The sequence below is a fragment of the Cinclus cinclus genome, chromosome 2 (assembly GCF_963662255.1).
Source record: "Cinclus cinclus chromosome 2, bCinCin1.1, whole genome shotgun sequence".
Taxonomy (NCBI): Eukaryota; Metazoa; Chordata; class Aves; order Passeriformes; family Cinclidae; genus Cinclus; species Cinclus cinclus.
This window is the reverse complement of record NC_085047.1, coordinates 109,267,632-109,279,907: the sequence shown is the minus strand read 5'-3', so window position 1 is coordinate 109,279,907 and position 12,276 is coordinate 109,267,632. Positions and strand designations below refer to the sequence as shown.

The window sequence follows — 12,276 nt, the reverse complement described above, 5'->3', positions numbered from 1 at the left end:
AGCGCTACAGAACTAAGAGATTTTTTCCACTCTTCTTGCCTTTTGTTTGCCGCTTGTAAAGAACAAGTGTTTCTTATCACTGGATTATTTTCTTTTCTTTGCCTTCCGCCTTTTCACCTTGTCAAAGGCTCTATTAACTTCATCAGTTCCTCCACCAACTGTAATTTAAAAAGCCTAAAAATCCTGATTCCTCTTGCATTTCTCACTCTCAGAAAAGCAGAACTGAAATAATTTAAATGAGAACTATGCACAATGATGTAACTGAAATGCTTTTCCCAAACTTCCATCTCCACATTGCCCACACAGAAGATAATCTCTCTGTGTACTCCCAGCAATGTAAAAGACATTTTACACATAATTGACTGTCATCAAGTCTTGCAGAAACACTGCATGTGAACAAAAAAAGAAAGGAGAGAGCTTTCAATTTAATAAAGACACTCAGTGGGGCAGAACGTTAGCACTTGCAAAGTTTAGCACTTTACAAGCAAATTACACAGTGGTTTGTAACAACCTGAAGGCAAACTTCATCCAGAATTAACTGCCAAGGTGATTGCTAAAACCACTGCTTGGCACACAGAATTGCAGCACAGTCAGGAGAAGCAGAGGTCACATTTGAGAAGTTGCCTCACTCATCTCTCATCCCTAGAACAGGACCATCTTTATTGATGTTATCATCCCAAAAGAGGTTTATCCAACCTGTTGTAAAACAACATTCTGCAACCCTTCCAAGTTATGTCAATATGTCCATACCATCTAAATAACATCATTCCACTGTATCACATTACTTTTCTTACCTAAAGAGGGGTCATAGAACAGCCTGTAAGATTTTTATCTGTAGATTAAATCTACTTTCTGTAGATTTAAAACTCAGGTATTTTCAGTCTTCACTTGCCTAGGCTGAACACCTGTGATTCCTTCTATTGCTGTGGACATCCTGTGTGCTAAGTTTCATTATTTTCTGCTGAACATTCTCCAGGTGGCCAGTATGAATTTTGATACACGGAAATGGGCGGGTACTCCACATAAAATAGGACTTAATAATGTATTTTACAGGCCATAATTTGGCTTGTACATCATTGTGTGATGCTCAGTTTTTCTGCAGTGGCAAATTCTGTTGATTCATGTTCAGTTTCTATCCAGTGCAATACCCAGATCCTTTCCTAAGGAACAGCTGCAGAAGCTGTTTTTATCCTCATTTTATGTTTCTGCAGCTGCATTTTTTCCCAAATGTAGTACTTCCACATGCCCATAGGGAACCATCACTTGCTTTACCTTCAAACAACTTCTCTAAATTCTAAGTATCACTTTGAAACCCAATTCTGTGCTTCAGCATGCCTGGAGCACCTCTCAGTTTTATGTCTCCTGCAGGTGTAACTGGCAAATTCATCTGCTGCATCATGCTCCTTAACTAAAATATTTAACAGTAATAAGCCAGAATTTATTCTGCTCCATATCACTGGGTTTTTTAGAAAGTATTTTTTGGGTTTGTGTGTGGTACTTTTTAGGGTTTTTTTTTTGTTGTTTGTTTGTTTGGGGTTTTTGGGCTATGTTTTCTTGGGTTTTTTTGACAATGAAATGTCCATAACCATGCTGAGAACACAGCTTTACAATTTTCCAGGCAGGGCTGCAATCACACTGGGAGACTTTATTCCAGGGAACAGCTACCCTAATTTTTCAGCCTATTAGAAAGGAACAAGAGAGAGTATCAGAAGGTTAACTTCAGCCAAGTTATAAGACAGCAACAGATCCTCCTCTATCACCTATCAAAGGTGGAAATTAAATTGGTTTTGACATAATTTGTTCTTGAGCCAGCTCTTACTCATCATCCTGTCACCTTGTCTCGGCTTTCAAATGACACAGTTACCATTTGTTTCAGTGTTTTTGGAGAAATCAGAGGTAGTGTGGCGGGGTAAACAAATCCCTTGTTCTTTTCCTCATTTTTGAAGAGTAGCATTGTGCTTGCCCTTCTCCATGCTGTCACCTCACCTGCACCCATCACTTGTGAAAGGCACAGCACTGACATTATCTCAGGAACTGCCTGAGGCAAAATACAAAGAGCTCAGCCAGGCCCCTGCCAATTGAAAATCATATTACAAATCAAACACTTAAACATGTTTTATCTTAAGAGGTGAGACACCGTCCTTTGGCTGTGCCCCACTGGATGCAGAGGAGGTTAAAGCATCTACTTAAAAATTGATGCAACCTTCTAAAGCTAAAGTTAGAAGACACAGACCCTAAACTCCTTGCCCTGCTGTGTTAATTTTTTACTAACTGTCTAGGTAGCCAAAGTCTTGGCTAGTCAGAACTAGCGATTTGGGTTCACTTCCTGAAACAATTTACAGAAAGCCTTCCCTGAGCTCATTAGTTTAAAGGTCTGCTTAGGAAAAAAACTTTCCAATTCCTTTTTTTTTGGTGTCTCTTTCTTACATCTTCCAGTCCTTACATCAGGACACATAACTGAGTTTTGTTGCCCAACACATTTCTCCTTTCCTTCATGGTTATCTTACTAAGTCAAGCTAAAAAGTCCCATATTACCAAACTAATCAAGTGAAAAATTCTTCCAAGTCTTTGAGAAACAAGCTAGTTGAAACTGGCTTGGAATTGGGAAAAGAGTGCAGGAAATAAAAGCCCCAGATAAACATCTCCCCTTGTGTAATCTCTGTTCATGTTCTTTTGTGCCAAGGGGATGTACAACGGTAGCACCAGCACAGGATCCCTGTCAGGGCTGTAACCTGCACAGGTGGTTATAAAAACTGCCCAACTTACGCAATCTTGGCACACACCGAGCACTTCCACTGCCCATCAGCTCCCAGCACACGGCACGAGCTGCACACTCGGAGCTGGCAGCTCTGGCACAGGTCTCCCCTGTCAAAGATGAAGCCCAGGCTTTTCTGGCAGCGAACACAGACCCTGCTGTTGTCCTGGTCAGAGTGGCGGCTTCCACCTTTCCTTCTTACTTCCAGGAGCTCATTTTTCAATTTCCTAGAAGGAAAAAAAAATCAAAAAAAAATCTTTTAATTTGGAGATTCAATTCTGTGATCTGTAAGAACTTAATAACAGATTAAGATTTTGTGCTAAAAATAGAAAACATGACTAAGTGCAATGTTTTGGTTGTATTTGCTGTATTTCTTGACGCACAGATGACACTGAATAAATCTATCCTCCAGCTGTCAGACATGCAGTCAAGAGGAAAATCTGGTAGATCAGTGCAAGTAACTGCAGATAGCTGAGTAGTTCTGGACAACTTATAAGCCATCTTTGCTTGTTCCCCATCAATAATTCAAGAAAGGCTGAGCCCAGGTGGACAGCAACTCAGAGCTGAGACTATCCAGTGCACAGAAAGAAAAGAAGTAAATATTTTCTGCAATTAGTGTACATTTAATAATATGCCAGTGCAGAGTTAGTTAGGAGTACATATGAAATTCTGCACCAGTTATTCAAAGCCTTAAAACAGCCCAAACTTAAGGATCTAAATAGGTAGTGTTGTTATACTATGATATCACAATCAAAGTAAAAAAGGAAAATGCCAGTTTAAACAGTGTCACTTGCAGATCTTGCCAGTTCTACCACTGACTCTACAGAATAAAAATATTAGTGTTTAAGACTTAATTTTGAAGTCTGCAGTTTCAATGGCCAAAGGGTTGGGTCCTTAAAAAGAAAACAACTGTGAGATGTAATTAAGCTCAGTGGCTGCTAAATTCTTTCAGTTTTACATGCCTGGGTGTTGCTGTGTTCTTGTTACCCCTCCCTTCCCTATGCTGTCTTTCATGCCCATCATCAGCCAGGAGCCCCCAAAGTCCCTCAGTCATGAAGCACTCCAGCTTGCTGAAATTACTGTCTCTGTACACACACAGATGCTTAAGGAGGGATTTAAAAACCTGCTGCCACCTAAAGATCAGTAAAAATGTGCCAGAAGAAAACCACACGGAAGATAAAACCAATAAAAGGTTGCAGCCCAGTAAAGGAGGGCAGGAGCATTGCTTGGGCCACCAGGGAGCCAGCTCTGACAGAGTTAGGTTATTTGTGGATACATGCCTTGCTAAAAGACTGGCCAGCATTTTGCTTCCCACTGGGATCTCATGAGCAGCAGCTGCTCTGCAGCCACCTGACCTGTGGATGCTCAGCCTCTGACAGCTTTAGAAAAAGGGCATGTCCAATCCCTCCAGGCAGCAAATGCAAATCCCAGTCAAGGGCTTTCCTCTGCTGGCCTCTATCCAAAAGTGAGTGCTTCATCCAGCTTTAGACCCTTCTCCCACATCCAATCCAAACAGCCTTTCTCTAATGCCCAAACCTTCCAAACTCTGCCCAGGCTTCAGGTGCTTTCTTGGTACTTTGCTAACTGTTCTTGCAGATTATTGATTGCAGTTTTTATCTCCCCACTTCTGCAGAGATGCTTTTGGTTCCAGGCACGTATCCATTTCCTTCTGTGAGTCAGCCAGCTCCAAATGCAGACAGGTGACTTGTGCTGTGAAAACTCCAGTGGTGCTGGGTGCTGCCACTGTGCACAGAGAAGGGGGATGACCCCTATTCTTGCCAGCCCCATCCTTGGATCTAGCTCCCAAATATCAAATGAGAATTCATCTGCTTCTTTTGGACTGAGAACTAAAGGCAACCCACCAGCACCCACCACCAGGATGCTCTTGACCACACCATTTTCAAATGAGACACCACATTTATCCACTTGAATAACAAATACACTTTTAGGTGTTTGTGAAGACATCTAATTGCCACCGAGTTTATGATCACTCACATCTCACTAAACATCAAACAACATTCACAAATGCTTAATGATTTACTGTCACTCCCTCCAGCATTGTGAAGTCGTCAGAGATAAAGTGCTGTGCTACATGGCCGCTTGCAGAACCAGCTGACCTTGGGGAAATTTGTTAAGATTGATTGTGCTTTTGCACAGTGAGAGGTATTGCAGCACTTTCCAGGCTCAAATGCACCTTGCCCTGGACTTCTGCAATGACCTCAGGAGCTGGAGTTCCCAAAGACCTGTCTGACCTGTAAGGACTGAAGCCAAGAAGATTTTGTGCACAGGGGTCTTTTCCACGTGCCTGGTCACCAGGTCCTCTATTCCACCCAGCAGCAGACCCCACCTTTCCTCACCTTCCTTTAGCCTTTATTTTCTCAATTACAGTGTTCTCCTGCTCATCTCAATTTGATTGCCAAACTGGACCACCACTTCTTTACTTGATCATTCTTTACTTGGTCATTCTCTATCTCATTTTTTTATGGTCTCCTGTCAAAACTGTGACTTTTTATACAGCAGAATCACCAATGAATGTTCAACAGAGAGCCTTTGAGAGACAATTGTATTTTTACTTTTTATCCAGGTTTGCAAAAATTTGGTGAATCACCCACCAGAGAACTAAAGAGGCACAAATAATTCAGTTTCAGTTTCTTTTGGCACTTGAGTATCTGTCTGCAAATCAAGCACCTGATCCTTACCCCAGTGTCAGAGTAACTCAGAAGATGAATATTGTTAATCCTCAAATCTCAAAAGGGTTAGAATACTGTGTACTAGCAAAAGCTTATTTTCTTTTTCAGAACAGATTTATTTCTAGTGGCTTATTTTTACTGAAAAAAAATAAATTAATCATGACCCATTGCAATTCAGGAACTTGACACACAGTTATTGGCAGTTGCCACCTTTTTGGCAATAATCACTGTGTCCTGTGCTCTGTGTGCAGGTGTCTAGTGGTGAAACAGAGCCTCCACTGAACTCCTTCCACTCCAGCCTTCTCTCTCCCCACTGCAACTTTCAGGCCCTTTTGTGCTTAGTTAAAAGTATTGTTAGGCACACAATCTGATTTAAATAGTTCCATTTTAAAATTAGGAAATGTCTATAGGCCCAAAACAAGAAACAGAACTTTTTTTCTAAAAAAAAAATTGCTTAGAGATCAACATGAAAAGCTTATCAATGCTCTTGTGACATTAAAAAGACATTATTCCTACTATTCAGTAGTGGTGATTGCAGCAGTATTTCCCACTGCTTATTTGAAAAACAATCTGAAATTCTTATCAGGTGGTAGCTGATCTGCTAACAGCATAAATTCTGGGAAGTGTTTGTTTTCTTATTTTTGAATATAAATTGCCTTTTATGACTTCCAGGGAACTGAGAGAAAATAAATAAACCTACACTTTCTTCACTCGATTTAACAGATCAGAAAGAAAAATTAAAAAGCGAGCAAAGAGTGCATGGACAGATACACTGGATATGAACTTCCATTTGAGATTCCCCATATTATTTGTTTAGCTGCACTCCTGATTGACTGCAACAAATATATTAATATCTTAAGAAAATAAAAAATGAACTGTCTCAAGAGCTAGGAGGAGGTGGGTGAGTCATCTGAAAAAATCCATCATCATAACAGTCCCTAAACAAGCACAGCTGAGCTGCACTGCTTTCACTAAAAGGGAAAAGGGATAACAAGTGTAGCCTGTAGCTGCACTGACTTACAACTACATTTATTTCCCAGGGCAGGAACCAGCTGGGTTATAAACATCCAATTTCCTTGTGCCAGTCTAACATTTGCATTCGCCATAATTTTAAAGGAATACATTTAAAGATGGAGCTAGATATTTTTAATTACAAATATTAAACAAGAATTAATCTTTATGAATCTTCTCCCAGTAATATGAAAGGGAAAATAAAACTCAGAAGAAGCCAATTCAATAGGCTCCTGGAGAAAAAGAATTCTATCATTCATTGAAGTTTCTAAACCATCTATTACAATGGCTGTTTGATGAAAGATAGCTATTAAAAATAAATTAGATTCTGCTAAGTGTAACAGAATATGTAGCCATTTTTCTAAACTATGAATTATATTAAGATCCCTTTACTGCCTGAGAAAATATGTTAAGCATGCTGTAGAAGAATTCTGTTGTAACAAGTATTCCAGGTAACACTGAATGTCTTAACCTGAGTCTTTCCAAAGGTGGCCTAAAAGATCCATGTAAAATACAGCAGGAAACAAAACAAAACAAAACAAACAAAAACCCCACAAACAGATAAACCAACTCTAGAATTCATAGCTCTTGGCACAGTTGTCCAGTTACCAGAGGCTCAGGAATCCCTAAGGAATTCAGGTCCTTCCCTACAGATGCTGAAAGCAGTGAGGCAAAGGTCCTTGGTCTTTCACAAATGCAGCCTCAAGAGATGAAATATTCTCAAATCCCTGTAATACTGCAAAGAGGAAGCAATGAGAAGCCTTAACAGATCCATTTTTTATTAAAAGTAAGCTTTACCCTAGAGAATATTTATCCCTCAAAAGTAAAATATCTATACTGCTGCAAGAGACAAGACGTTCTTTGCCCCAGCCGTTCACTTAAATGAATGCCATAATTTCCTTTAACTCTGTTACTATTATCTACTTGTTTTAATTTAGGTAAATTTTCATTTTAATACCAAATGGACTGATTAGGATTTTTTTTCCTATTTCAGTAGGATTTTTAAAAGATTTTTATTTTGAATTTTTTTCTATTTCATCTCCTCTCCATAAAAAACAAACAAACAAACAAACAAAGAAACAAACCACTGTCAAATGTAATAGCATACATTATTCCTGAATTTGATTTTCAAATTTCTCCTGGAAATTCTTTCTCCCCATTTCAAAACCCTTTTTCCTCTGAAGGTGTAGAGCAGCTTTATCCAAGTATACCTAATTTTATTTTGCCATTCTAAATTTCCAGAGTTCAAAGAGTCATAAAAAATTGAATTAAAAATAAAAAAGGGCAACCCTCTCCCTCCCTTAACCAATTATAACTAAAGGGTTTGGCAGGAAAAAAATTGAATTGCTTTTGCACAGATGAATAGAAACATCCTTGTTCTGTTTCTGTGCAACTGCTAACTTAGATACTAGAGATTTTTTCTGTACAAGAACTAGCATCAGCATACTTGAATATGAGGAAGAAAGGCAATTTTCTTTCCAGACTGATTCTCAGTACTTTCTCCAAATTCAGCCAGATTCCCTTTACTCTCTGGCACAGTATGCAGAAAGTAACAGTAAATATTATTGAGAGTTCACAAAAAGAACTGGGCTATTGCCAAATTCCATTGAGATCTCCTTGAATTGTAAAATATGAGTAGCTAAAGTATTTTTTGTACTTAATAAGCACAGGTTTTCACTTTTTTTTAATGTAGCAGATCATCGTGATAAAAGCTGTTAAGGGCTCCCAAGTATGGAGACACATTAATGGCAACACAAGGAAACAAGCAAAGAATGAATTTGCAAAGAAAAAGATCTGGCATAAGGAATGGCAGAACAGAGCTCAGTGAAAAAAAAGGAAAGGAGGCATGGGAGCTGAAATTATACTGGATATCATAATGATGACAAACTTCCAGAGGTGAAACTTCTTTTTCTGGGTAACTTATTCATCCTCTCAAATAAAAATGATTACTAATATTGAAAAACAAATAAAGAAATACATACATATATATATAAACACAATACAGATTCCGTTCTGGTTTCTTGCTGGTCCTCAATAAAACAGATTGCACCCAGTGTATGAAAATCAGACACCATGAGGAATTCTTTCAGCACTGCAGGACCGTGGTTCTCAAAGAACACAGGACAGCAAAACAGTCACCTCTACCCTTAGAGTACTGGCAATAGTAACTACCCTTGATGGAAAAGTCTCTGATTCAAAGATAGAAATGTATTAAACTGTGTTAAATACACCTCACAAATGTCTGAGCTGCCAGACAGGAACTTTGCAACTTCCAGGTACAGATGGCCAACGTGTTTTAACGCAAGAGCTCTCTCCTTTAAATATTTACAAGCAGTTTTACTGAAACACACACCATGCACCGTATTACATCTTATCCTGCAACAATTTTGTGCTTACAAACAAGTCCAAATGTATATTCGGCACATAAGTCACTTCCCATTCCCAGTCCCCAAACTTCTGCTTTTCTAAGGTACTTGCTTGTGTCTACCACATGGTGGTATCCATGCTAACAATTTCTCCTCTATTATAATTAAGTTAATACCCTAAATTGTTTCCACGGGTTTCTTTGGACTGATTAGAAGATGCCACTTTAGTCAGATGAAAAAACAGGAATGCTAACTATCCTGGTCAATACACATCTGGGGCTGGTGTAATTCTTACACAAATTCTTACACAACTTCTTACACAATTCTTACACAAATTCTTCCCCAGATCCTGAGGGAGAGGTTCAAGCAACAACCCATCAAAGCCTTTTTCTTGGCCAAAACTGGGAAGTTCCTTCTTTGCTTTCTCAGCGCAGCAATTATTACTCTATCTCCTCTAAAATCATGGCATTTGTAGCTGTGCTCCATAAAGAATGGAAAGGAACATTATATTTTAAACCCTAAGAAAATAGTTGATGTAAGAATTGATGATTTTATTCAAATAATCTTAGCAATTGAAAAAAAATGATGGTAATTCAACTGACATCAAAAGCATCATAAAGCAATATTTAGAACTCTGTAGGTTATTTGTACAAGTAATCTATTAACAGCTTCAAAGCAATATTAAAAAAAAACTTCTAAGTGTGCAAGATGCACACCTCGAGTTAAGAACATAAATCATAATCTTTATTAAGAAGGTTGATTATTTGTATTATCAAAACTAGACCTCAGAAAAAGAACTTGATGACTCCTGTGTTTCTCTCTCATGTGGGTGAAATAGTTGTGCATCAAACAAAAACACAAGAAGAGCCACCTGCACTCCAGAACATGAGCACAGGCAGTGACAGCAAAAACAACCCTTAACAGTTTCATTATTAGAACATGCTCCCACATTTACTGTTGCTTTCATAATGAATGGAAAGGTCTTTCTAGGTTACAAAGGCTTTTGAAAACTAATAGGAAGAGAAAAAAAATTAATTATCAAGAGAGATTCAGAAAGAGTGGAACAGGAAAATAAGGTACAAGCAAGCATCTTCTCAGAGTGGAAAATGCTTTGAAAATAAATAAAACGGGGCTTTCTCTTTTGCAAAGTACTTCAATAAAGTATGTAACAGATTGTGCCAAATGGAATTTTAAAGACAACAAATGTTCCTCTGAAGTGTGCTTATAAGCCATGATTGTAGATCCTTGCCAAGTTGTACTGAGAAAGAAAAATTAAAAAGTCTCCTAGGAAGCAGTTAACCATCAAATTCTTTATAGTTTTTATATTTCTGGGATCTTTCCACATTCCACTGTTATCAGCCAAAGTATGGTCTAGTGACAAAAAATACGAAGCCAATAGGTTCATACACAGGTGCTAGAAGTATGCATAAGCACCACATTACAGCATTAGTTATTCTAATTAGCATTATATTTCAGATTAACTTGATTTGAGTATTTTCTTAGGGTACCTCTTCCACTTTTGCCAAAATACTGATAAGCAAATGCCACCTGTGACTTCACTGAGCTGAGATGGACTGTACCTTCACTGTGCACCACAAAAATATCTACCAACCACATATTTCAAAGTAATAACAAAAAAGGTTACCTTATTCTTTTATCTTCAACTCTTTTCAAGTACTCATCTCTCTTCAATACTCCCAATATTGTTTCCCTTTCATGTTCCAACAAAAATGACAAATTGATGATCTCCGAGTGCTTTGTCATGATCCTTCAACAGTCACTCTATCAATGTCCACTTTGCCCAATCAATAATGATTTATTTGCACGAGTCCAAAGGCACGCTGGTGTCAGAGTTACAAGATCTGCACAGTCAAGAGGTATTTTGAAAAACGCTCCTTTAAAATTTACTGGGTGGCAAGATCGTATTGCTTTTCCTTCCAGCTACGCAAGAAATGCAGGTTTCTCCTTTGTTTCTTCCTTGGGAAAGGCAGTCATTTTCCTGGTTATTGAATGCCCTTGGTCCTGGCTGATGCTCACTGCAGGCTTCCAGATTGCCTCCACCGCAGCTGCAGAATCAGCTTCCTGAATAATTGCAGTTTGGAGCCACAAAATCACTGGGTTGATATTTATATTAAACTACCTGAAAGTCAAAACAAACGTGTCTGGGTGATTTTTGAAATTACCATCACAGTCTGGTTTGACAAAAGTTAAATCTAGTAATGGTTGGGAAGCCACTGAAGAATGGCCTACAGATTTACCAGATTATCTCAGGGGCTACTTACACACAAATGGCACAAAATTTTGGTGTTTTTTCCTAAGAAAGAGTAAAAAAATCTCATTCTTTCTGCAATACAGGTCCAACTATCAGGTCACTTTCATCAAGCAAGAAAATGGAAAAATCACCTTCCTAGGTGATAAAAAACTGAAGCACACAAGTCAAGGCAAGGCAGAAATACAAGCCAGGAGTGCCAGTTATGACCTTCTTATCACTGAAAATTGGGAAAATAACAAACCATAAGCAACTACTTTTGGTTAGATTGCTCCCTTAGACGTACAACAGCTAAGTAATAAAAACACACATAAAAACCCCAAAAACTTTCATTTTCCACATTTATTTTAGTAGGAAAGAATAACACAACCACCGCCCCACCCCCTCAAAAAAACAAAACAAAACAAAACAAAACAAAAGAAACCCAATGCTGGAACATTAAGTGTGTTCTTCAATTCTTTAAAAAGGTGTTTCTCTTCATACCATAAGACCAAGTTACTTGTAAGCAAAAAGGAAGAAATCCAACATGCGAACTGTTCTTTGTTATTATTAGGAAGGTCAGGTTCTTCCTTGAACTGCCTAGGAAAATGCCTGGTGAAAGTGCTTTTAACCCAACCAGATCCTAACATCAGCAGACTGGGGAGCATGGGGCATCAGCACAAATCTCACAGAGTCATTGCTTGTCTGGTCAAGGTGCTCTGAAATTCTCTTTGCTGATTTTCCTTGCAGGGGTAGCATGGGTGACATGAAGCCTTATTCTCATGGGCATTTATTATTTTTAACTGGGGAAAAAGGACCAGATTTTATTGGAAATGGAAAGCCGAGAGGTAAAGGGGAAAGACTGAGCGAAACAAGTAGAAATTCAGGACAAAAATGTGTTTAAAATGATCTCTAACAACACCATTATTGGGTTGGTGATGTGCTACATGCAACCAGGGGTTCTTGCAGAACCACGGTGCAGGGGTATGGCAAGCAGGCTGCCAAGAGCACTCTACTTTGTAAGACATTCTGGCACTGGGAGTTCAGGGAAGATAAAAACTGCTTGATAAGTTTAACTTGACATCTGGTAATTTCTTCTCATCTCTTTTTTTAACCCTAAAGGGTCTATAGTACTCTAGTACAGACCATAAAAAAGCCTCAGATAATTGCCTTTGGCTAAGTGTGTTGCTGATCCTTGAATGTCCT

General features: G+C 38.7%; 1 protein-coding gene across 1 annotated transcript in view; it reads right to left on the bottom strand.

Moving 5' to 3' along the window:
* SYTL5 (synaptotagmin like 5) overlaps positions 1-10,824 on the bottom strand; it is a 46,211-nt gene extending 35,387 nt beyond the window's left edge. Inside the window, exons 1-2 of the mRNA XM_062515173.1 lie at positions 10,468-10,824; positions 2,767-2,982 (exon numbers count right to left, since the gene is read on the bottom strand). Coding sequence (XP_062371157.1) covers positions 2,767-2,982; positions 10,468-10,586 — 335 coding nt within the window. The 5' untranslated portion in view covers positions 10,587-10,824. The remainder of the gene's footprint in view (positions 1-2,766; positions 2,983-10,467) is intronic.
* Between the last annotated feature and the right edge of the window lie 1,452 nt (positions 10,825-12,276).